We start from the raw sequence: 26,879 nt of genomic DNA on the forward strand, positions 1-26,879 counted from the left end.
GGAGTGAAACATGTCGAGCGTTTTTCGACTTAAAATACGTGAGTGACCCGTTATTAATATATTCAATTAAATTTTTTAAGAAAAGTGACAAGGATTTAGAACGCTTTCTCTTCTACACCTATTGACAATTTCATAAAACTACCCCGTTCTGGTAGGTATTATTCTTACATTTTTTACAAGCTTTTATTTAACATGCCATGGAGTCCAATTAAGATGAAATTTTGCATACATTTGTAAATCGGATGACAATTCTATATTATAATGACACGGAGCTGATCTAATGATGGGGGAACCCTGTGATAAAACAACACAAACTAATTGTGTTTGGAGTTGTTAAAATGAAACCTTAGTACCAAAAATGAAATTTTTGCCGAAAACTTATATGTATTTGACTAAGCGCCACTTGCACCATCCCACTAACCCGGGTTTAACCGTTAACCCAGTGTCAAATTGTACTGGTAACCATGGTAGCTCCAGGTTTAACCGCTTTACCCCGGGTTAGTGAATGGTGCAACTGGGCCTAAGGGGGCCGACTGATTAACAGTCCGCCGGACGGTATCGGCCTGTCAGTTGTTCGGAACTGTCAAAATTTTGTTCTAACTGACAGGCCGATGCCGTCCGGCGGACTGTTAATCAGTGGGCCCCTTTAGTGAGAGAACTCACGAGACTTTGACGACGTTGCAGGCGCTGCTCTTGCCGTTGCGCGGGTTGGTGAGCATGACGAACTCCACCGTGTCGCCGGGCTGCAGCTCCGCGGGGTTGCCGCGCACCTCCGACATGTGGAAGAACAGCCGCCGCTGCTCCTCCGCCTCCATCGACAGCGACAGGAAACCGAAACCTCCTGTATCATACACGTTTCCTCGTGACCTTTTTTGCCACTTTTGTGTTGTAAAAAAAATATATGTAAGGCCTGTGCAAAGTACATTTTAAAATGTATTGTTTATATTATTATATAGCATGATATTTTATTTACATAAATTGGTGCTTATAAAATGTAAAGAATTAAAACTGGAAGAGCGATGCTTTTGGACAAGACAGGTTACAGAGAAAAGTGCTACTCTTTATTTTTTATAAATATAAGTATTAAATTTAAATAAAAATAATGACTTGGCCTCGATAAACATTGTTTTAGTTTATCTAGATACATTTTTGTTTCATATGAAAAAGAGCAAATAAACATACATTCAATTAAAAAACCCAATGACAGGTAAATATGCCACTATTTTGAGAATTACTCAAAGGTCCCTTTTTTAGTCTTTGGTAAATGACTCCTAGACCACCACGGTGGTCCATAGCATAAAATGTTAACAACAGAAAAGATGTTGTACACTTTTTTGCTACAAGTGAATATGAATGACCTTTGATGGCGTCAACGGTGGCGCGTCGCTTCTTGCGTATGGGCACGATGTTGGTGGCGCGGCCCTCCGCGTCCGCCTGGAAGGTGACCGGGTCGCCGACTTGCAGGATCTCGCGCTTGCACGCCAGCCCCATGATTCCGAACTCGTAAGACGTGCCACCCTCCATTTGAATCAGACCTGAAATTGGTTAATGTTGGATTTTGTAATGTTTGAAGGAAAATCTGTATCAATCACCTGACACAAAAAACTTAAAATACTTAGGATAATTCGTCAATTACTGGCCACTGTTTAATAACTGGCCACCTCATACTAAAAATTAATTATATTCGCCTATAAACAGAATTCATTTTAGTATAAGGTGGCTAGTTATTAACCGGTGCCCAGTAATTGACGATTTACGCTATGTGTTCAATTTAATCTAATTTTATTAATTATTACTTAAAGATAAAGACAAAAGTTTATGAGTAATCTATTACCTAGGGCGAAAACACGCAGCTGGTTGTACACTGTACAGTTGATGAGATGTCAAAATGATGATCAATAGCTTGTTAGCTTTGAGAGATGTGTTTGAATAACGTCATAGATCGGTACATTACATACCGCAATATTTAGGTTGATCCGGGTTAAGCGCCCGCAGCGTGCGGGTGACGGTGCCGTTGAGCGCGGGCTCGAGCGGCTTGGCGAGCGGCACGGTGCCGCGCGGCAGCACGCGCACGAACTCGGCGCTGGCGCACCCGCCGCCCGAGCCGCCCGCGCGACCCAGCCCGTACTCCACCTCCGTGCCTAGTTCCAGGTTGTCCGGGTTGCCCTCCAGATTGCTGTTGATATATTATATTGTATATGTTCATATACGAAAATATATCTTGTGCAAATATCACAATCACACTAATGCAAATCCGCACGCCACTCTAGTGTGTGCTCGAGACAGCGCTATGCACGTATATAGGCGATGTCCCGGTCACACACCAGAGCGGCGTGCAGTTCCGCATTTAATGTGAAGACCGCTTTACCAGCTGATTCTAGTAGTAATATATGATATGAGAAAATGGTTCACTTCGCAAAACTAAAACAGCGGATGCGCACCGAGAATGATAAAATAATAGTAGATTGTTAACCAAGGGTGGAAAGTGAACCATTTCACCCGAGATATTTGCTAACTCTCTTCGTTCGAGCGCCAATAGTTCGAAGGTAAGATGGTTACTTTTACCCGAGTTAAACACTCTACTTTTCATTTCGACTATGAGGAAAGTCAAACACGAGAAATGTAGGTTCATTATTGGTAAGTATATTTCTTTAGAACAAATTATTAACAGATACATAGGTAAACCACATACATAACTATAAGTCACTCGAATCAATTGAAAAATCAATTTTGAACCAGAGCAAGTAATGTCTCAACAGTTTATTTAGTACCAAATGTACCAATTGGTACTACCAATACCTATTCCCGCCTTTTCCTAATTAGTTTTTTTTTCTATTTTATTATTTTCATAAAAATAAAAATGTTGCTATTGCCAAAATATTTATTATTGTGTATAAAAATGTATACTACGTGTATTTAATATTTAAATGTATAAAATAAACATATATATTTGTTAATAAATTAATATAAGTAAATGACAATGAATGTTTATTAAAATATTAATGATCATTACATTACATTACATTCATTCATTCAGTTTCACTTTTTTTAAGGCGCGTATACATTAAGGCCGTTTCAGACACATCCCAATTTAAGATCGGATTGTCTATGGTTTTAGATTTTTTTCCGATCACAATGTAAACGGCGCCAATTTCAGTCATGCGGAAGCTAATACGAGAGCTTTTAACTGAATAACATGGCATATATGGCTGTTAGCCGTTGCTCGAAGTAAAAATTTAAAAAAAAATTACCTTCAACCCTATGGTGGGAAATGAAATTTTCCACCCAGTTATCAGCCTATGAAAGGTGAACTTTCCGAACAGGAGAGATGAAAAAATATATTCATATATTCGCCAAAAGCACGTAAGACTTGCAAGCAGAATGCGAATATTGTGCAAAACTAGATCTTAAATTACTCAATCAATCACATAAAATAAAGGGAGGACAACAAAAGCAACGCACTACTATAGTACAATAGAATAAACGGATCGTCTAATCTTGTAGCTTTTAATAAAAATATATATTTGAGAAATAAAGATATAATTGGGTCACTCGTTTTCGTGTTTTAAGAATATCGATGTTTATAATTCAAACTTGGCCGTGCATACTGTCGTGTCTCGATTTGGAACTTCTGAGAGATCATTTAGAGTTCGCTACATGCATTAAACGTAAAAATAGTTTTCGTCTCAAAGACAAGCAGCGCCATTATCCTCTTGCCCGTCTGATTTGACGCTTGTGATCAATATGGAACTTCTGAGAGATCATTTAGAGTTCGCTACATGCATTAAACGTAAAAATAGTTTACGTCTCAAAGACTAGCAGCGCCATTATCCTCTGGCCCGTCTGATTTGACGCTTGTGATCAATATGGGGACATACTACGCGTGTCTTCAGGTTCATGTACAATACAGTACAATGAATGGCGGTCGTCAAGCTTGCACAATTGCACATTTCGTCCTTAAAACAATTTTAAGAACGTAAAGTTTTCTTTATAATTAAGGGACAGACAGACAGACAGACATCATAGACAATTGTATCTTTGTCTACCCTTTTATTTCCACCATCTTTTGATGCTCCTATTAAACATCACTGTGACCATGCTTACAGAACTTTCCCATTATAAGCTTTTTAGCATAATTGAACGCAAGGTATTCAATAATTCAAATTTAAGTTCTAACATTAACCTAGCTCCATGGACCATGCCAACATTATACACAAACAAACGAGAAAAACGAAATAAGAGAACTGTTTGTTTTTATGGCTTTCCTCTTTTAGAAGCTCGCATTTCGCTAAGCAAACGTTCAGTGCGCAAAGCAATTAAAAATAAACACAAGCTATAAAAAGAAAAGAAACCGCATTGCATAAAACATTTTTCTTTCAACCTTTTAACTGAATAAAGTTTACTATGTTTCTCAAAGGACATTTCCAATGAGTCGTCGGTGCTTTTTCGTTGCATTGGCAAGAATATTCTGTGCTCAAGCTAAGCTAAAGTAAGGCCAATATAAGTTTCAAGGGAATCAAAACATGATTATTTATAGATCAACTATCAAATAGCAATGAACTCGTTCACAAATAGCGGCCCAAATGTTGATATCCTCTGCACTGACAGGTTCAGAACCTTCGTCGACGAACTGACGACATTATTGCGTACGATAGATAAGAACAGACATACTAATCGCTTGCATCGCAATGTGACTCAGAAATAGTAATTTTTTTTTATTTTCTCGTTATGTAGGTCTAACTCAGAGGTCGGTAAATTGTGATTCGCGAGCCATATGCGACTCTTCGGACTTGATATTGCGGCTCGCAAATAAAATTGGCCACGCGAGTCACGAACGTATGTAACAACGGAGTTGAAACTGCCGCCGTGGTCGAAACCGGCCGGGAGAGTATATATTGCGGCTCTCCAAGTCACCCAAACAATTAACACTTAAACGTATTAGACCACTCAACTTTCGTGTTTTTTTGACTTTCTTATTTCTATAGAGGTTGACTCACTTCAAGTTTGCCGACCCCTGACCTAACTTATTGGCATACCTGTGCTAACTCGGGGCACGAACACTAAAGTGATGGTAATTATTAAAGATTTTTCCCTTAAGAGGCTCGATATCAGACATGATATCGAATCTCTTTACATTAATACAGGATTTACAATAATTGCTCATGCATAAATATACGTCAATAAACTTTAATAATAAACATCAAGTTAGTGTTCGTGCCCCGAGATAGCACACGTATGCTTATTGGTTTAGCTAATAATGAAGAAAACGGTACCTGAAGTGGAAGAACACCTCCTTGCTGTGGTCGGAGGTCTCGATGAAGCCGAAGCCGTCCTTGAGCGCGGCGATGAACCCGTGCAGTACGCCCCGCGACGAGGCGCTGCCGTTGCTGGCGCCGCCGTTCGTCAGGCTGTGTTGGATCGTCACTGACATCGCTACCAGCTCCTTGGTTCTCTTCACCTGGGGCAATAAGTACATATGAGTACACAATCATCAGTAGACATACCAACAGAGTGAATGTAAGCTAACCGGGATTGACAAAGTCAATTCACACAATCACAAAGTTGTATGAGAGTGGGCATCGTGCTCGGAAATATTTAACCTTGACAATACAGGCATGTTGCACAAGTGTACATTGTTTATGAAAGCACATTAGCTGATGGCGACTGTATGTACATCACGTTAAGCACGCGTAGAGTCAAGTACGAGTAGAACTACCCACCACTTTCTAATGATACCTATAAACAATAGCAAAGCGTGTGGAAATCTGAGGACAGTCTCAATATTCACGAAAAATACAGGACCTAATTTAGGTAATGAGAAGAATAATGTGTAGGTACCTGATAAATATCGAAGATGACCTTATCGCCAACTCGAGGCAGCATCTTGGAGTCGCACTTCTTGGCCATGTAGGTAAGATTCTTCTTAGCTCCGTTGATTTGACAACTGATAACGCCATTATATTCCTGGACAAATACACACGCCATTATAACCGATATAAACGTCTAGTGTTCATTCAGTTTACGTTAATGCAGTATTCCTTTGGTTAAATAAAGTTAATTTCTTTATCAGATTATAAATTGACTCATACTGCTTTTGTCGTTCCATGCGTAAGTTCCTAGAAACGTATTCCTTTGTACATTGCATCGTATGAAAGTTATTTGAAAATACAAGTGCAATTTCAAATAAAATAACGAAATATAATATGAAAGGCAACTGACTGCTGGGAATACCGCACAAAGTCAGACACCTACTGGAATACCGTTATTTTCATACACATCTAAAGGCTATAACAATTATAATAATTCCAGCCTATATACGTCCCACTGCTGGGCACAGGCCTCTCATGCGCGAGAGGGCTATAGCCCCCTCGCTAGCCTAATGCGGATTGGGGACTTCACATACACCTTTGAATTTCTTCGCAGATGTATGCAGGTTTCCTCACGATGTTTTCCTTCACCGAAATGCTAGTGATAAATATCAAATTATATTTAGTACATAAATTCCGAAAAACTCATTGGTACGAGCCAGGATTTGAACCCGCGACCTCGGGATCGAAAGTCGGACGTCATATCTACTCGGCCACCACCGCTTGTCACTTAAGATATAATAAACAAATACCATGTTATGGTCATTTTTATTTTATCTTGTAATCCCGAAAAGTCATTTCTAAATAGGTATCTTATTTCTAATTAAGTTAGAAGAGTCTAAAAATAATACAGTATGTATTTGTAGTTTCTTAAAACGTATGTCACGGAGCATGACTAATAAATTGCAGACAGCTTTCCCAACTTCGTAATATCAGGAACGCCGCTTCGGGCCCAAACGCTTGAGTAGCAGTTAACAGCGCAACGCGAAGACGTATTTGTTGACGGTTCGTACTAGGTACTCAGCAGACTCAGCACAGGAGCTCCGCGACAGTATCTCGCGCGCGAGACAGACTCCCCAACTTTTTCTAACTGTATTAATTGATGATGATGTCCTCCCAGACGTATCCGTCGACGGCGACATCCTGACAAATCAAAAAGGGTCTTAACACTCTTAACTATTACGTGCGTGGGCGCGAGCGTGACTCGCAAATCCAAATTTGGTCTTGAAAGTGCGGCAACACAAAACACAGTAAAGCTGCCCAGACGCGTTGTATGTGTAATTGTAGGAGGGCTTGGGCCGAGTTTTTCGGAGCTGGCGTTTGGCGTCAAGATCTTCAAGTCGGGTGTGTTCGAAGTTATCAAGTCCCGTATTGACAGCAGTTCGCCAGTCCGATCTCCGAGATGCAAGCTCCTCCCACGACTCGCATGATATGCCGGTGGCCAAAAGGTGGCGTTTTAAGACATCCCTGTAGCGCAGGTACTGTTCACCAGCCTTGCGTTTACCTGAGGCTAGCTCAGAGTAAAATACTACTTTGGGCAGTCTCGATGGTGCCATACGTACAAGGTGTCCACACCAACGCAATTGGCCTTTTATGAGCAGACATTCCATCCCCGGCATGCCCGTCCGGCGAAGAACCTCCGAGTTCGGAACACGATCCTGCCACTTCAACCGCAGTATTGCTCGGAGACATCGTAAATGGAATGTGTCTAGACGTTTTATGTCCCCCTTGTATAGACACCATGTCTCCGAAGCATAGAGCAACAGAGGTAGAATAATTGCTCTATAGACGGCAAGCTTTGTGTGGAGGCTAAGATCGTGCGATTTCCAAACTCGTTGATTCAGACCGCCAAAGGCTGCAGCAGCTTTGGCAATCCTAGATGAAATATCAGACTCGAGACGATTGTCACTCCGCAATAGACTACCTAGATACCTAAATGTACCCACTTCGTCCAGTGCTTTGCCCCTTAAATAAGCAGTAGCATCGTTCGCAGATTTCCCTCTTGCAGGTTGTTTGACAATCTGAGTTTTCGATGCACTGATTACTAGGCCAAACTTGCGACATGATTCGTCTAAATTGTCCAGATAACTCTGTAGGTCTTCCATGCTATCAGCCATAAGACAGACATCGTCAGCGTATAGGATCTCTGTGACCGAGACACACTGTAATTTGCTCTTAGCCCTGAGACGTGAAAGGTCAAAAATACTTTTATCCGTGCGAAAATTCACCGAGATCTGGTTGTTGCACCTTTGAAGTGCATCATTCATTACCGCCGAGAAATAGATGGCAAATAGGGACGGAGCCATGACACAACCCTGTTTAACGCCGCTTGTGACTGGAAATTCTTCTGTGAAGGCGCTTTCGTGACGTACGCGAGCAGTCATACCCTCGTGAAATTGGCGCACCAAGTTGATAAACTTCACAGAACAACCACACTTTTCTAATACTGTCCACAAAGCCGCTCTGGGCACACGGTCAAAGGCCTTTTCGAGGTCCACAAAACATAAATAGAGGTCACGATGTTGCTCAAATTGTATTAATGTATTAATTAAATAGGTTTGGGTACTTTATCTCGCGGGCGAGAGACTGTCACGGCGCTTCTGTCCTAAGCATGTGGGCGCATGACGTGAACGCTATGCTCACACCATTTGGGAATCGCTCGCGTACTGCAATCGCTATACACCTCAGCAACTTGTTGTATTTTGAGGATATCAGATTAGCAATCCAACTCACTGGAGGCGGGTTCCTAGTAGGGCTCGAGTTGGAGCTGTAGAGCTGTGCCTCTTTAGTGACGACGCCGCGCACTCCCCGCTCGACCAGGGTCTCGAAGTGCACGGAGCCGGGCGGCAGGTGCTTGATGCGGATGGCGCTCTGGCGCGTGTTCATGTTTGAGAACGACGTCACAGGGTCCACGGTGAATTCCACCTGGGGAAGGCATATCGGGGGTAAGACAACAGCTGAAAGAGAGAAAGAAACATTGGGTCTACAATTTAAGATATAATAAACAAATACCATGTTATGGTCATTTTTATTTTATCTTATATAAAATTTTATCTTGTAATCCCGAAAAGTCATTTCTAAGTTTCCATTTTACCACAACTACCACAAGGCCAATAGCGTTTGTTAAAATTTATTGAAATAAAAACCACCTCATTACGTAAAATCACAATACATTGAGCAGGATTGGTTTAATTGTAAATATTAGTTCTCGTATTTAAGTGATCGACCCTTAACATTTATCATTACATTTGGTTTTTGCTAGTGACCCCCGATCGAATCGAAAGACGTTTCACACCAATAGACTTGAAAAGGCTAAACTAAATTCAGTTGCTCAGCTGAGCACCGGTGCCTGTAATTAAGGCGACGGTAGCGGTGGGTAAAATTTCAGATTCTGTCAATTTACCCCATTTCACACACAAGCGCACTTCACGCACACTACCTCACTTTACTGGGACAGGTCAGTGACCCATCATGTTTTTTTAAGATTGGACTTTTAGTTTAGTATTGACCACTAGCCTCCTTTGAGGGTATTTAAAGATGAAAGAGAAACAATGCATTTAATCTTGCTTTCCTTGTCTATTCATGTCACACGTGACGTACCTATTTAATTCATTTGATTGTTGACTGTTTTACTACCTAATATTGCTTTGTCGAGATACGCGTTTTGTACAATTAAAGCGAATAAAACAAGATGTCATTAAGTCAGATGTAAAATGTTATTTACTACTCTATACGTTTTTCATAAGGTGCAAAATCCATTCAATAGGAATTTAAATAAATAAAGTTTCAGCAGGGTGGCAATTCCATTTTGGCGGATAAAGCGAAACAGAATAGTTCTATCGAACCTGCTTACAAATTTTCACGAGAATCAGTTGAGAAATGTGATCTGCAAAGGAGAACATACAAAAGCATTTTTGCCCAAGCTGAAACGGAGACCTTTGCTAACGCTCGGCCAATGATGGTTTAGGTACACCTATAAAAAATGGTTGTCCCTGCTGTAATTTTAATATCTTTATATTTCAACCGGTATAGTTTTACCTTCAAAAATAATCGGTATCGCTAAACAATAGCGGTACTAATACTTATACGTTCACGAAATCGGTATCTGCATAACTTGATTGTTAGTAAACTAACCTGGAAAATAATCTCAAAATCACCGAAACATTTATGTACAGTCACCTGCAATAATATGTTACGTCATTAGCGCCAACTTTGCCTCCAGGGAAACTTTGCCCAAAACGACAATTTTAAACAAATTCGTTAATGTAGAAAAATTGATAATAGTTATGGCCACCCTGTTTTTAGTAGAAAATAGGTTATATTTCTGACAAAGTATATACCAAACTTGTGCATAACTTGACTTGGGAATTTTGGAGCGATTTGTCTAATATAGGGTATATTTCGGCGGGCAAAAAATTTATAAATAATGAATGCAAGTAGAAAAAATTGAGAACCCTTTGACAAATATTTCCGGGTTTGAGTTATAACACATGAAGCATAGATTATGTCTATTGAGATTTAAACTAAAAAGGCCTAAATACACAAAAGTTTTAGCGGTGGGCAAAGTAATCCGGTAATTTGGCATCTATACCAACATTGCCCACCACCAAAAACGGATTAGGGTTGTCACTTTCATCTAATTTACCCAACTTCGCAAGTAAAAGAAGGTTATGTTTGTACACTAAAATAAGTTTACAAATATATACTGTATTTAATTTAACTTATTATCCTTTATTTAGATATTTTATCCCGTTAACGAATGAAAAACACAACAAAAATCATATTTTTGGCCATTAAACTATTGTAACAGATTTTCTCAAAAGTGACAACCCTAGCCTTTGTAAAATGCTTAGGCGAGCCTTATTTGGAAATGGGCAAAAACGGGTAGGCAACATTGCCCAGCAAATTTATTTAAAAGTTTTTACACTTATCGCTAAGTTATTAAATGGGAATGGTAGGATTGCCCAAAACCTTTAAGTGATCCTTAGACATCATCATCATACGAGCTGTATTTGAATACCAAATTGACGTGGGCAATGTTGGCGAAAACCCCGGATATCTTTGCCCGCCCTCTAAAACGCAAAAAAATGGGTAAAAACACTATAAAAAAATTTTTCTTCAAATAAACTGATGCGTTTGATCACAGTGGACGTGCTGAGCAAAAAAAGTCATATGATGTGATTTTTTTTGAGAAATTCGTGTTTTAAAAAAAAGGGGGCAAAGTTGGTGATACGGTACCTAGTCTTCGAACGCCGCAAAAATATGTGACATGCTCTTATGGTTCTACAAATAAGATCGTGTCAGATATTTTTGCGGCCTTCGTTGTGTAACATAAATTGCAGGTGACTGTACATTTGGAATAATTATTTTATTTAGTTTCAACGAAAGTTTCAAGTTTAGTACGAAAATACTTCAGATATGCAATATGCACAAAATGTAGACCTAATCGAAATAAAACATTGCTTTTTATAGTAAATTTATAAAACATTCGATACATAGGTATACATAACAATAACCAGGCCACAGCGCTATTTGCCTGTAAGCTTCATCTCGGTCTCCAAAGCCGCAAAAACTCGCTAGTACTTAGTGCTGGTTTAGCCGTTATTTTTTCTTGAAGATTTTCAGAGAACAGCACGTACACGCATTATACATATAGACGGAACGAACGGCATAATCATAATAATTTATTCGTCGCAATCCATGGTATTACAGATCTAGGTACAAGACTTTCAGGTATTACTTATACGAATTACATAACTCTTCCTGTTAATAGGCAATATCTTAAGATAAAAGTTCTATAATATAAATAATACAAGATTACAATTGTCATCAAAATTCATTGACGTACAGAAGTCAAATACGTTTTTAAAATGACGCAAAATGATACCAGCATAATAAAAATTGATCCCAATCAGTAAAGATGAGTCTTTAAACTTTTTTCATTTTAAGCGAGTTTTGAAGGAACATAATACTTAAATTCGACTGGAATCGTATTGTTTTAAGATAGTTTACTGAGGTTTTCAACCATTATGACCCGTAAATAAGAGCAAATCAAATTTAAATGAGACGCGAGCTGATATTTATGTACCCTATTTGTTTAAATACAATTTATCTACTGGTATGCTTTCTCGTGTGCGTATATGACTTAATGTCAATATAATTGTCAAAAGCAAGAAAATCAAGCTGTCATCTTCATTTGAAGAAGTACACGTGTGCTCCGGTGTAGCCCCAACGGGCATCTGACTTGAAGAAGAATTTTGAGTGATGTCTTCAATGTATGGAAATTGTTCGAAAGTTTACATTTGAGATTGAATTTCTGTGTTGTCTTTGTGAGTAAAAATATAAATCGATAATAAATTGGTAGCTGAATTATCTAGCTTTCAAAATCATACAGTAATTCAATTACTGTCAAAGACAAAATTGTTTTGCTTCAGTCTCAAACGGAACTCCATATTTTGATTTTTTGATACATTTAGAGTCGATTTGTAGAGAATAACAGCAAATTAAAAATATAATGGCATGAAGAGTCGGTACGCGGTTTCTTCGTGAACAAATTTACGTGTAATTTAATGCAATTATTAAACATTTATTGAACAAATTATGGTTACAAAGTGAGGTCTAAATCGAAAACGTCATATACCGGCCCCTTAAATCATATACTAAAATAAATGCGTGTGTCGGACAATCGATTCGAATGAAATTATACATATTAAAAACTGGCCAAGTGCGAATCAGACTCGCGCTGGAAGTGTTCCCGTACCATTAGGCAAAAAACGGCAAAACAATCACGTTTGTTGTATGGCAGCCGCACTTAAATATTTATTTTATTGTGTTTATTTTATTTGTTGTTATAGCGGCAACAGAAATACATAATCTGTGAAAATTTCAACTGCCTAGCTATCACGGCTCATGAGATAGGCACAGCCTGGTGACAGACAGACGGATAGACAGAGAGGCAGACAGACAGACGGACAGCGGAGTCTTAGTAAAAGGGTCTTCACCCTTTTTTACCACGGTTGTTACCCTTTGGGTACGGAACCCTAAAAATCAATTACAATTAGGAAGTAAACTGAAGTAGCGTATAAAACTAGGAATAAAAACTGATTCAGTGTTGCACGTGTTAGAATAATGTTGTTCTATGTACAAATTGTATTACGTATGAAACTGGCCTGTTTCTCTTTGACGTCCAATGTTGATAATATGTTACACTATTTAAACACTTAACACAACATCACGTGAATTTTACTGAATTTGTTATTTATGTGGGTACGATACGAAACCACGGTTGACAAGAGACACAGTAAGTTAACCTGCTAAGTACTAAGATTTGTAAACTACTTTGAGGTGATTATATTTCGTATTAATATTACTGATTAATAATTATGTATGACGGAGTTTATTGAAAATATGTTCTAATAGTTTTATTCTGCATAATTCGATAATTGGACGAGGTACATGTGGCATGATCAACCAGTTGCCAGGTAGAAATGGGTATAAAAGGGACCGACCGATCCATTATTGGTTATTCTGCATTCTGCTTTGCGCTGCAGCACTGAGTTAATCATCGCCAAAGGAATATTGAAAGTTAAGTAAACACTATCTTGGTAATTAGTGTAATAATTATGTACTTACTTGATTAATTAGATGGATTAATTAATTAAATCATTAGTGAATAGAATCAGGCGTTACTTTGCGGAAATCCATATTAATTAAAACTAAAATATTACTTTGCTAATCCGCGAAAAGATAACGTGCTAGTCAATCAGTGCTAACCCGTTATACTTACTTGCGTATTTTTACATGCAATTAATATTCCCACCCTCCCACCGCAAAAATAAATACGCAAATAAATATAACAAACCACCACCAAAAGAATAATACTCGACACGTGTTTCGCCTCTCTACGAGCCATCCTCAGGAGTTGTTGACGGTCTGACGCCCGGCAACGGAATGACCTATCTAGAATGGTCGGCCATATTTATACCTTGACCACTCCCCTTTATACCGTGCAAGTGTGAGTGAGATGGAAAAATTCGTAATAACGGCGATGACGCAACATTCAATTGTTCGTTAAGAATCATGCCCCTATTGTTGTACCTAATTATTAACCACTTGTTCCAGAACACCCAAACGCAATCCCTTTTCGCAAACATGTAAAATATCAAAAGAATTATTCTCAGATAAAGTGTGGCCTGTATCTAATAAGTGCTTTGCAAAATTGGACTTCTCTGGATGGTTATGTCTGTATGACGCAACATGCTCTTTATACCTAGTAGCGAAACTACGGCCCGGTTGCCCCACATACACTTTATTGCAATCGTCACAGGTAAGCTTATAAACTCCAGACTTTCCCATTCTCGATCTATCTTTGCCATTGCAAAGCTTTGAGTGCAAAGTGTTATCTGTCTTAAAGGCCACAGGAATGTCGTTAGACTTTAAAATTTTGTAAATTGCATCAGACAACTTGCCAACATAAGTTATGCTCGCTCTATATTTCTCAATCGGTTCAGAGGATCGCGCCGCATACAACATAGTGTTGACTATACTATTCCGCTTTTTTCTGATGATACCATCTACAACAGACCTATCGTAACCATTTGAAACTGCTAAGTGATACATATTATTTAATTCAATCTGATAGTGTTCACCAGAAAGAGGCACAGTCAACATTCTATGCACATAACAATGAAAAGCAGCCAACTTATGCTGCCACGGATGCGTGGAAGAAGCCGGGATAACTGTATCGGTATGTGTAGGCTTACGGTAAATTTTGAAATGCCTGTTGTTTACTTTAGTGATTGTTATATCTAGAAAATTCAATGAGTTGTCTTGCTCTAGTTCCTTTTTAAACTTAATTTTTGGATGCTTACTATTAATTTCAGCAATAAATGCATCCAGCAGGCCCATACTACCCGTCCAACAAATAATCAAATCATCCACGTATCTAAAATAGTATAATATATTATTGTTGCCCACAATATGCTGGTTCTCAAAATGGTCCATAAAAATGTACATGTGTATGTGTTTAGTTTTAATTAATTAAATCATTTCTTACTGAATTATAAACTAATAGTGATTGTATTTATTAGTTGTTGATGATAAGGTGAATAAATTGGATTATTTAATTTAATAAAACAGTTTTATTTTCAATTACATCTGTTTATTATTTTATTTATCTTTACTTAAAACTTAAATAGTATCCAGTTATTGATTTAGCAGTTTTACATAATTATGAATCAAGGTAAATAAATAACTTAATGACAAGTTATGCCTTGAAAGTAATATTGACTATTATTTTAGAGTTTTTAATATTAAAAACTATTCATTTATCTAACACACGATTACCTGGTTAGGACAGGTTTGTACAATTTACTCTCGTTTTTTTTTTAATTTAGACTCGTAAAATTCGTGTTCTTGCCAATTCTACGATACCAATACATTTATATAAAACTAGACGGGCCCGCAGCTCCGCTCGCGTAAATGAAATAAAGAGTTCGTCTTATGTTTAGTTAAATACCGACATTATTATGTATTCAACCCTGCCATGGTTTAAAACTGTGATAGGGATTTCTTATTTGTAGCCGTTATTTGGATAACTCAATTCGCAAATTTGTCAAAAAATGATGTGATTTGATAAAAGGCAAGATTGTATTTTTTCATCTACACGTATTTATTTAACACATTCAACACCAAGAACCCGACTGTCGGGTACACTGTTCGTAGCGACTACGCGCTACATACGACGAAACCGTGGCTACGCGCTACGAGCGTAACCCGTAGCACTTAGTGGTATTGAATGTGTTAAGTCTTGTTTCAAGATAAAATTATTATTTGTTCTTATAAGCCTAGTTGCAAAAACGGTCATTAGATTAATCTTCGCCTTAAGACGAATATGGACGACCACCGCCCTTAAATCGCCTTTTCATACAAACATAGGTAGTCTAGTCCTCTCGGTCTTGCGATAGCTCTCGCCAGTCGCCATGGCCGAGGTTGAGCAGGTCTTGAGCAACTACGTCGTTTCAGCGGTACCTAGGACGTCCACTCGGGCGTCTCCCATTTTGTTGTCCCAAGTACCTGCGCTCTCTTCACGGCACGATCCTCTCCCATTCTCTCTAAGTGTCCGAGCCACCACTGAATTTAGCCGCTTTTGTCTCTCAATATTTCGCCACTATATCGGACCACATCCTTATTTCTATGGCAACAAAATTATATTACGATATTTGGCTGACTGCTGACTGTACATTTGCTTATTTTTATCAGGTCGCTCAATAATATCTGAACATGCACTTTAATCTACCTACATAACTTACTATCAACTTTGTATTTTTGGCCCATCTCAGCATTCTTAGCCCGTTCCCCGGACGAATGGCAATGTTTGCCGAAGCCGTGAAAGTCAATCCGAATAATATAACTCAAAAATAAATTTAAAACAACAAAATACAAATTGATAATAATAATATAGTAATTACTTTGATTGATAAGAATGATAAGTCATATATGACATAAATCACTCGTATGGGCTCTATAGACTAAGGTTGAGGTTGACAGCACTTTTTATTTTACTTCGTGTAAAAAAACTCAGAAATACCTGTATACCAACATGACAAACATAATTTAGTTTACTTTAACTTACGGATTATTTGGTCTAATAAATCTGTAGCACCGCCAAACGAAAGCAACCGAGAGTTGTCGAGAAATGGCCGATGTCGTAAAATGAAGATTGTTATGAAAATTTCTTTTCCTTATTGTAAATTAAATACGCATCGGAAGCGATAGTTTTAATGCTCTAGTTCTATTCCCATATGTAGATAATTGATTTGAACAGGTTTTTCTTATCATACGTGCGTCGTATTCGAGAAACGTGTCAAAAACTTTTTTAGAAATTTGTAAGGCGCCATCTCGCTTCTTCCCTCGTTTTTTATCTCGTTCTGGTTTTTCAATTTTATATATATGATTGTTCACGCAGTAGTAGTGCAGCAATAAAGAAATTCAATTTATAGTTCAATTAGTAACATCTCATATAAAATTTATGTGACGATGCCCTAAGCTCGGGCCGTGGTATGCAATACTCTGTAACTTGATAAAAAAGATCGAATATCGATTACGGTCCCCTCTGGTGTGACAGACGTATGTCCGTATTAATATTATACGTTTAAACGCCCTTTGCAACTGAAGCAGCTGAATAATCGACCGACCGGATGCTCGGCGATGCATAATTGTGGTTATGAATAGCTATGCGATAATTGAATCAGTCGCAACTAAATAACTGCGTTTTAATGTTATGTATTTACGAGTCTGCACTCGTAAATACATTAGGGTGGTTCAAAAAACATTTTTTTTTATATTCCTACGGGGCACCCCCTTATTTTGTTACACTTATTATGCTGATAAAATACACCAAGTTTCGTTATTTTATCTCAACTACAAGGGGGTGCTACAACACTTTGAAATTTTTCAAAGTTGTATGAAATCCAAAAAAAAAAGTTTTTATTATTCAGAATTTTATTTAAGTATCTGGTTTCACACTATTTGCACATGTGATTTATAAGTTTTTAAGTAGAAAAACATTTTTATTTCTATTTTTTATAATTTTTCAAAAGTAAGATTTTTTGAATTTCGCCTAAAAAAGTCATAAAAAATAGAAATATTTTTTTTTTTTTACTTAATAACTTTTAAATCACACTTTCAAATAATGTGAAAACCACTACTTACATAAAAATCTAAAAAAAAATAAAAATCTTACTTTTGAAAAATTGAAATAAAAATGTTTTTCTACTTAAAAACTTATAAATCACATGTGCAAATAGTGTGAAACCAGATACTTAAATAAAATTCTGAATAATAAATACTTTTTTTTTTGGATATCATACAACTTTGAAAAATTTCAAAGTGTTGTAGCACCCCCTTGTAGTTGAGATAAGATTACAAAACTTGGCGTATTTTGTCAACATAACAAGTGTAACAAAATGAGGGGGTGCCGCTTCTTCTAACTAGAGTTTGAATTTTTCCCATACAAACGTGAACCACCCTAAAATACATAACATTAAAACGCAGTTACACAAAAATCAAGAAAGACACAAAGAAAGTTACACAAGAGTCTGCACTCTTGTGTAACTTTCTAATTAACCTTTTGGACGCCAATGACCGATATATCCGCACCGCAGGTCACCCCGCCAAAGACGGATTAATCGGTCACAGACCACAGAGCAACATAGACCTACGTGCATATGCATAAAGTTCAATTTCAGTTTTGACACTTCGGTGACGTGGCGTCCGAGTGACAGCTTTTGTCTTTGAAAAGGTTAAATGATTTTATAATCTTGCGTGAACCACATTTAAGCGAATTAAAAAAATAGGTGTATAACCGAACCTATGCTGGATTTAAACTTTTTGTGGTCAATTAAATCGTGGAGTACCTACTCGTAGTAAACAAAAACCTATAGTTCAATATAGGGTAAATCGACAATTACTGGCCCCCGGTTAATAACTGGCCACCTTATATTAAAAATTAATTCTATTCACCTATATAAACAGATTTCATTTTAGTATAAGGTTTCAATAACTGGCCGCCCTTCAATAGTTAATTAGCCATCTTATACTAAAATGGATTATGTTTATAGGTGAATAGAATTCAATTTTACTATAAGGCGGCCAGTTATTAAACAGTGGCCAGTGATTGACGAATTACCCTACTGTATATATATTTATGAAAACGAGTGTATAAAGCGCCGTGAGCTCCGTGACCCGACGCACCCTCCGCAAATTTCGCCGGCGATTGTATGCATCAGCTTTAAATAACCCGCGACAAGGGAGCTAAATTGCTAAATTAGCTTCGATGCAGACTAAATAGGATGGAAGGCGTGACCGTGCCGAGTATTTGGTTTGACACTGCAGTGTGATGATTTACAGTACTATTTCATCTATTGGCCATATCTGCCGTCCTAAACCGAATAGCGCTATCTCAAAAACAAATGATTTTGAAAATGGAATTCTCAATGATAGAACCTAAAGTATAAGTTAGCAATGAATTTTCTTTTGAGACACCGATATTTGGCTTAGCCGGGCAGATATGTTAGCCATGTTTCTCTACTTCCCCCTTTATTCATAAAACTTTACGGGCCTAATTTAGTTAAATAATGTTTTAGCCCTTTCTTACAACTGAACAGACAGACAAACGCACGAGTGATCCTATAAGATTCCTAGATAAGATAGAAGAAGAGATTCCTTTTGAGGTACGGAACCACAAAAATACCCAATTTAGAAGCAATTTTCACGTTTATAGCTTTTGTGCAAAGAAAGATGTGTAACTCACCATTACATATTGTTTTTTTAATGGTGAGGCCTCAAGATTGCTAATATTGCTTACGATCTGAAAAAAAGCGCTACGATTTTTCATAAACTGCTGGCTGAACCCACTGTACCTTAATGAAAACGTTTAATTACATTCCGCAAAAGCAAGACGTACCTCGTCACCGACGCTGAGTATATACTTGTTGGCGTTGTTAGGGTCCTTGGGGTCCTTGGGGTTCTCGGCCATGAGGCCGAAGCGCAGCACCTCCGCGAAGTGGAAGAACATGGTCTGCTCGCGCTCCACGCAGCGCAGGAAACCGAAGCCTTCCCGGAGAGAGCACACCACGCCTTGCTCCCGCCTGTACAAACAGAGACACAAAAGGCATAAGGTCCACCGATGTACAGTTAATAGTGTGGGCGATGGTACACATTTTAAGTTTTGAATTGTTGTCATAACATACAAGGTGGTTTTAACGTCAGGCTTTAAGTTGTAAACTGAATAATATCGTCAGATGGCAAGTACGATATGCAGCGAGCTGTGGCAGGATGTTAAATAAACACTTGTTGCAGGGACTTCTCAATATTCAAGACGAACAACCTCCATACGATACCGCATTCCTCGTGTGACTTTTTACTATTTTTCTATTTTAGCTTTAAACGTATATAATCTGGCATCTACTGGTTTTATAACTGCTAAACGTAAAATCCGAGTTTCCTGGCGCTACAAAGCCCCAGCTTACCTCTCTCCAGAAACGTTGAAGGACTCATCCAGCAAGGAGATATTGGTGGCGCGCTTGAGTTGATCCCTGCGGTCCGTGGCCACTTGGAACTGCACCCAGTCGCCATGCTTCAGCGTGAACTCGCCGCACTGATCCTTATCGCCGAACGGCACCTGGCAATACCAATCTTATTTAATCATAACATAATCACTCCAGCCGGATCAATTGGTGGAAGATCACCGATTTAAGCTTGAAAACGGAGCGAAAAATATGTGCTTCGCTCGCTTTGGGCTAGAGCTAGTGTGTGAGGGCCTTATGTTGCAATTATTCTACACAAAGGTCGATGTCGATAAATCCGGAAAAAATAACTGATTAACATGATCCCTCACAATGCTGTTAATATTGTTCAAATCGCACGAGTAGAGCCGAAGCAGATAACAATTTTCGGGCCAGCCATCGTAATTATTAAGTGTGGCTTTTCGTCGTTGCGCTAGTTTCGCTAGTTGCGGGAATAGCTAAATTCAAATCCGCTTATGATAAGTACTACCAACAACACTTCAATACGAAGCATAATATGTATGATAACACCTCTAATTAGCCACTCAACAACGTCCAAAGTTTTGTAACAGAAGGTAAAGTTTTGTCAGAACTGCACAAGTCGTGCCGTTACCTACGTGCGTAAAGTAATAGTAAGTAACAAGTATTGTAATCTATTCCTGTTTAAAATGGCGTGGGATGAGACTGATAATATTTCATGCCCGCCATGCCATTGGCGTGTTTTTCAATAAAAGCTGCAGTAATACCTGGAGTCCCGTCTCCAAACACAGTTTGCTCCTCTAGTCCCACCAGTAGACAGTTACCCCCTTATTCATAAACGTTTACTAAAGTTGACAAGCCGATAATAATCGTTTGTCCCTTTCCATCATACCAATACGTCGGAAAGGGACAAACGATTATTATCAGCTTGTCAACTTTAGTAAACGATTATGAATAAGGGGGTTAGACACTACTGACCTCAACCTCTGAGTGGTCCGCGGCGCGGTACCGGATGCGGCCGGGGAGCGGGTCGTTCTGCGGCGCGCGCGCGGCGCCCTTCTCCAGCGGCTTCAGCACCTGCCCCTTCATCATCTCGGGGCTCACGTCCTCGAACACGACCGAGCCGCTTGGCAGCTTCGTTATGTTGCAGGCTACTTCCTTTCCCTGGATGGACAACAACGATATTATTTATTTTGTTCATTTATTTTAGATAGAGATAGTATCCAATCCAACGAAGTAAATGATACGAGGCTGGCAATCCCATATTCACTCCGAGGTACATTACTTTTGTCAAACATATGTGCGACAATATTACCTAAAAAACCACCGATATTACCAAAATAATGTAACATTTCCAGGTACGATAGTAGACTTAGCACAGAAGCGCCGCTGCTAGGCCTATAGATCTCTCATAGCTGTCGGGGACTAGGCCTTTAGATTTCAAAAGCACCTATTTATAACATGATGTTTCGCAACCTATTCTATTCTTTTGCATACCTGGAAATTGCTTAACACTCGTAAATTATTACACTCGTAAAATTGAATATAGATTCCAACCCACTATTAGAAAACATTTCCTTCAAAATTTCTCGGTACCACTCACGTTCTAAACCTACCTTTTCTATTTCTTCCTGTGGCACACAGTATGCTAAAAATTCTTTCTTTAGGCGCACTTGTAATATGTATTATGAATCGCTTAATGATTTGTCCGTTTTCAAGAACAAAGTTCGGCATATTTTGTTTTCTAGTAATTGAAAAATTTGTTTTTAGTTATAGTAGTAGTAGTAGTAATCACTTTATTGTACACAACACAGGTTTACATAATATTTTTAGTTATATTTTGCATTGTTTTCTTATTTTATTTGCGTGTAGTATTCACAACTATACCTTCGGGTAATTTATAATTAAGTAACCTACTATCTTTATTGTAATAGTCAACCTAGTAATATATGAAACTTTAGGCCTATTTTTAATAATTTTTGTAAGACTTATTTGTAAAAGGCTGTTTGTTTTCTAAATAAATTAAAAAAAAAAAAAAAAAAAGGAGAACTTTCGGATCTAATATAACGTAAATAGGTAATCTTAGATTCGTGCTGCGAGTGCACATCATTTTATTATTTATATTTCCAATGCATTGTCATGCGACTTAAAATGCACATGCACATGTAACAATTGTGATGAACAGAGGTTAAATCTGTACGTTACCAAACAGGACGATTCGCTTCCCAATTTTCCGATGACAAATAACCACTTCGCAATTAGTGAGATGCTCACATACAGGCAACGATGCATTCCTTTGCATTCAACACATTCTGAGTCCCACATCGTAAATAGATGCTTCAAATTAACAAACAAGTTACTCTGTTACTTTATGAACAGAGCATTAGAGCAGTAATAGGAAATTTGAGAGCATACATTATATATGTTTAAGTTGATGGAATTATGATTTTTATGTTCATTATTAAATGCAGTCAAAAACACTATTACAAAGGTATATTTTGATCGGACTAAATTTTATCAATAATGAAATCAATTATAAATTATAATTTTGAAATTTCTTCAAAATTTACAATTATTGTCGAAATTCTCTTAAATCAATTGAGTAATTAAATTTAATATAGTACCCGTAGATATACAATATCACCTGTAGTTCCCTACCCAGCACGGATATTCTTGGAGGTTTCATTCATTTGTAAAATAGTATGTACTCCTTGCTGTAATCCTGGCCGACATGACATGCATTCAAATATATGATTGACGTGATTATTGATTTCGGCTTCTTGTTTTTTTCCCTTGTGCTGAATAAACTCTGCTTATATATATTCGATAAAATATGTGTTTAAATTAACATTCACAATAGGTTATGGTCAGCGAAAATAGTTTACCGTTGTTGTGAATATGTCGGAAAGTAACAATAATAATTTCTCGCACGAAAAATTACGTGGACGTGAAAATTTCGTCGAATGGAAATTTGTTATAAAAAAATGCTTTGATACACGACAATTTATGGACCTGTGTAAGCGGCTACGCTGAGGGCGACACAACAACGCTCGAGGTAAGAAATAGACGCGACGAAAGAGCAAAATCAAAGATTTGCTTGAGCGTCGAGAAGTCTTGTTTCGTACATTTGATGTCGGCAAACACGGCGAAAGACGCCTGGGATGCACTGGAACGTGCGTATGATGATAAAGGTCTCGGTTCTAGAGTGAGAACTCTCCAGAATTTGTGCGCTGTCAAACTTGAGAACTTCAATAGCATGGAAGCTTACGTCAAAGAGATATTATCGCTAGCGCAGCAATTAGCGACTATGAACAAACCAGTCGATGACGAGTTTCTTGGTGCGCTGATGCTCAAAGGTTTACCGACGGACTACAAGCCCATGATCATGGCACTTGAGCATTCGGGAGTTGTCATTACGGCCGATCTTGTCAAATCCAAGCTGCTACAGGATCAACGGTGGACTGCTCGTGGAGATTCGAGTGAGTGCTTGTCTTCGATGAGAAAAGGCGCTACTACGAGTGACTCCTGGACGAAAAAAGCGCAACAGCACAAGACCGAGTCTAAAACGAAGGACGTTACTGGTCGTAAGAGAGAGCCATGGTGCTGGAAATGCAAACAAAAAGGTCATCTCAAGAAAAACTGTCGTAACGGCTTGTTTAGGATACTGTGACTTGTCGGCATATAGCACTGAAGCGCGCTATGAATCTTCGTGGTATGTGGACTCGGGAGCAACGAATAACATGACTAGCAGGCGCGATTTGATGACAGACTTTAGATCGCAGAGTGGATACATCACTGTTGCTAGTGGAGATAAACTAGAGTGCACAGGTATAGGTAATGTTAAGTTGTCGGATAATACGATGTTGACTAACGTGCTGTTTGTACCTAAACTGTCTGTTAATCTCATATCTGTTTCTCAAATGATTAAAAATGGTTGTATTGTACATTTTGATACTACTGGTTTTACAATTTCTAAGTTAAATTAAGGCAAATGACGTAGGAGGTGTGTACAAACTTCAAACCTGTAGTCTAAGGGCGAACGTGACTATTAATGCTCTGCAACTTGGCATAAGCGTCTTGGCCACTTGAGTGGCAACAATTATGAAGCTTTTGAGGCAGGGACTTGCTAATGATATTAATTTTCAGGACGACCTTTGTAAAGATGTTGCATGTGAGGTTTGTTTGAAAGGACAGCAAGCGCGTTTTCCTTTTGTCAGCAATCCTGAGAAGTCTGTGGCTGCAAATCGGTTGGATTTAATTCACACGGATTTGTGCGGCCCGTTGCCGGTGAAATCGTTTGGAGGCAAGAGGTACATTCGTGTATTTCCTGAAGCATAAAAGCGAGGTGCCACCAGCAAATGGTCCCGGGAGATATTCTTCCCTATACCTGACGGCGGAGCTACCATTGACGAGAGTAGTACGGAAGATCAGCCTGTGGTTGAGCTTGAGGCGGAGATGCCATTGCTACCAAATGTAGAGGTTCAGGTTGAGGCGGAGAGGCCCGCAGCACCTGAAGTTTGGTTTGAGGCGGACGCGCAGATACCGAGTTCATCTACTGATGCAGGCGGTGCTTCAAGGGAGCCGCATGGTGACTGACCAGCCTATAATTTACGGCCCAGATTACCGAGATGCAATGTTGCGTCGGCACTGGAAGTAGAGGCATATGAGCCGACAACTGTTAAAGAGGCTTTGCAGTCGAGTGATAGCAAGCTGCGGCGTCAAGCTATGCAGGATGAGATCGATTCATTTAATAAGCATGAGGCTTGGGAGCTTGTTGATAGACCGGCGGGCAAAAACATTGTGAAGAACCGGTGGCTATTCAAGATAAAACGCGACGCTAATGGGAAAATAGCGTGTTATAGAGCACGATTGGTTGCAAAAGGGTTTACCCAAAAGTTCGGAATCGACTATATGGATACGTACTCTCCTGTTGTTCGACATGGTTCGTTGAGAATGTTGCTGTCTCTTGCGGTCGAGTTAGATCTCTCTCAGGTGCCAAATAGAATAATGAAGACCCTTTTTTGCAGGTAAGTAGCACGTGCGGTTTTACTTAACAATAGACAATAGGATTAGCCGTCGAGCTCTATTTGAAAGCTACACACTATAAAAAGTATAATAAGGTGCAGCGGGACTATTTCGACTGCAGAAAAAACATGCTGTAAACTCCTCACGAGCTGATAACATTCTAATAATAAGATTAAAAGTTTGTATCATACATTTGTTCTTATTGAACATCTTGTCATTCATTACACTTTGCGGTCGTCTTGTTTATTCGTCAATAGATTTTGCAGCCATATTAGCTCTAGTTCTAAGTAAAAGAAATCGAATCGCGTATCGAAGCCTTTTTTTAATTTTATTAAATCTCGGGGCAAATAAGTTATAGGTATAGTACGAGTAAATCTAGATTCCAAGAATGATTTCCCCCGACTTGGCGATAATTGGTTTATTATTAGAAACTACAATGAGAATATTTTTGTTTTGTTACTTAGCTTCGGTATAAAACTTTTATTATTTGTAACGTTAAATGTCAATCTGAGTTTTGTGTATAGACACAAAATTTAACAGAGCTAGCCACTGACCTAATATTAGAAATAGACACACAGAGCGGAACAAAAACGTCAACAAAATGTGGGTCAGAATGACATTAGCGGAAAATTTGCATTGATGATAAAAACGCTTACGTAAATTTTGAGTCAAGATAAATATTTTGTACGGAAAAGAACTTACTGTCGTAAGCATTAAGTGTCAAATTTGTAAACATTAGTACCAACACTGTTAAAACTTTTAAGTCCGATGGCACTAAACGTAACGTCACCATTGTATTTACGTCAAACAACGTCAAACGAGAATAATGAACGAATAGAGTCCCTTTGGTACATTTTAATAGGTATTACTGTACAGAAAAATCAAAGTAATAAATGAAACTAATTTAATTTGATCGTGAGTTCAAATAAAATTAATTCATGGTAACAACCCTTGTAAGTTATCATAAAACAAATTTATTTTTAATAAGTAAGCATTCGTCTTTAAATACTATTTTCCTTGAAATAAATTCAACTTATTAAATAACTGTGTATTTTAGATCTACATAATACTCTTCGCGCTTTAGTCTTTAGTTCTTTGCAATATAGTGCACGGGGACATTTAGGTCGCTACTGGTACTGATTGGTTATGGTCTTTATCAAAAAATCCTGTGGTTGTCACTGTGTTCAGACAGGTTTAGCATTTACAGTTAGTCGATGACCTTATTGGTCGTGTATATGTCGGAAACAAGGAAATGGGCTGAACACACAAGTGCCGTTTTGCCTTTGTTTAAAACTGCATCACCCCTATCTCTTGCTATAATAGCAGTCCACTCTGCACGTCGCATAGGTTTTCTTGGAAATCTTGAATTTAAACATAATATTATATGTTACGAATTCCATATAAAAATAAAAAAAGTATTAACCTCACATCGACTCATTAGATTTTTGTTCCTTCACATCCCTTCTTTGGTACTAACAAAATAATTTATTCAAAACCATGAAATTACCACCAGATTACATAAATTATGTAATGCTATCCAAAGCACTAACCGAAAGAAATACATTCCATGCTTTTTCCTTGTTTTATCATTGTTATTTTTGCATATTTTAACGACATTGTTGACAACTTCACATTTGAGCGGTCCATACAAGACTAAACGAAAAAGTAACGCGTGATCTGTTTTAACGTTACTTTTGCGGGGCCATTTTTTGCGGCTGATTGGGTATCCAGTTCTTATTCTATATCAATGGAGCTAGCATTAGTACAGCATCTCAATATAAGTTTTGTAATTTAATACCACCGAAACCGTGTAAGTACACGTTGAAACATTTATAGCACATGCAATTAATTTCTTAGTCTAAACGATTTTATAGGCAAAAAAATAAATAATACATTTTACCCGCTGCCGCTGTGATAAGTTTGACGTTTATTTTTATACTTT

At 38.2% G+C, this 26,879-nt stretch overlaps 1 protein-coding gene across 1 annotated transcript in view; it reads right to left on the bottom strand.

Moving 5' to 3' along the window:
- LOC134804045 (cold shock domain-containing protein E1) overlaps window positions 1-26,879 on the bottom strand; it is a 53,236-nt gene that overhangs the window by 6,301 nt on the left and 20,056 nt on the right. The window contains exons 7-15 of the mRNA XM_063776924.1: window positions 20,891-21,076; window positions 19,898-20,049; window positions 19,333-19,516; window positions 8,601-8,792; window positions 5,839-5,964; window positions 5,274-5,458; window positions 1,959-2,176; window positions 1,359-1,535; window positions 664-841 (exon numbers count right to left, since the gene is read on the bottom strand). Coding sequence (XP_063632994.1) covers window positions 664-841; window positions 1,359-1,535; window positions 1,959-2,176; window positions 5,274-5,458; window positions 5,839-5,964; window positions 8,601-8,792; window positions 19,333-19,516; window positions 19,898-20,049; window positions 20,891-21,076 — 1,598 coding nt within the window. The remainder of the gene's footprint in view (window positions 1-663; window positions 842-1,358; window positions 1,536-1,958; window positions 2,177-5,273; window positions 5,459-5,838; window positions 5,965-8,600; window positions 8,793-19,332; window positions 19,517-19,897; window positions 20,050-20,890; window positions 21,077-26,879) is intronic.

This window comes from Cydia splendana, chromosome Z, assembly GCF_910591565.1.
Source record: "Cydia splendana chromosome Z, ilCydSple1.2, whole genome shotgun sequence".
Classification (NCBI taxonomy): domain Eukaryota; kingdom Metazoa; phylum Arthropoda; class Insecta; order Lepidoptera; family Tortricidae; genus Cydia; species Cydia splendana.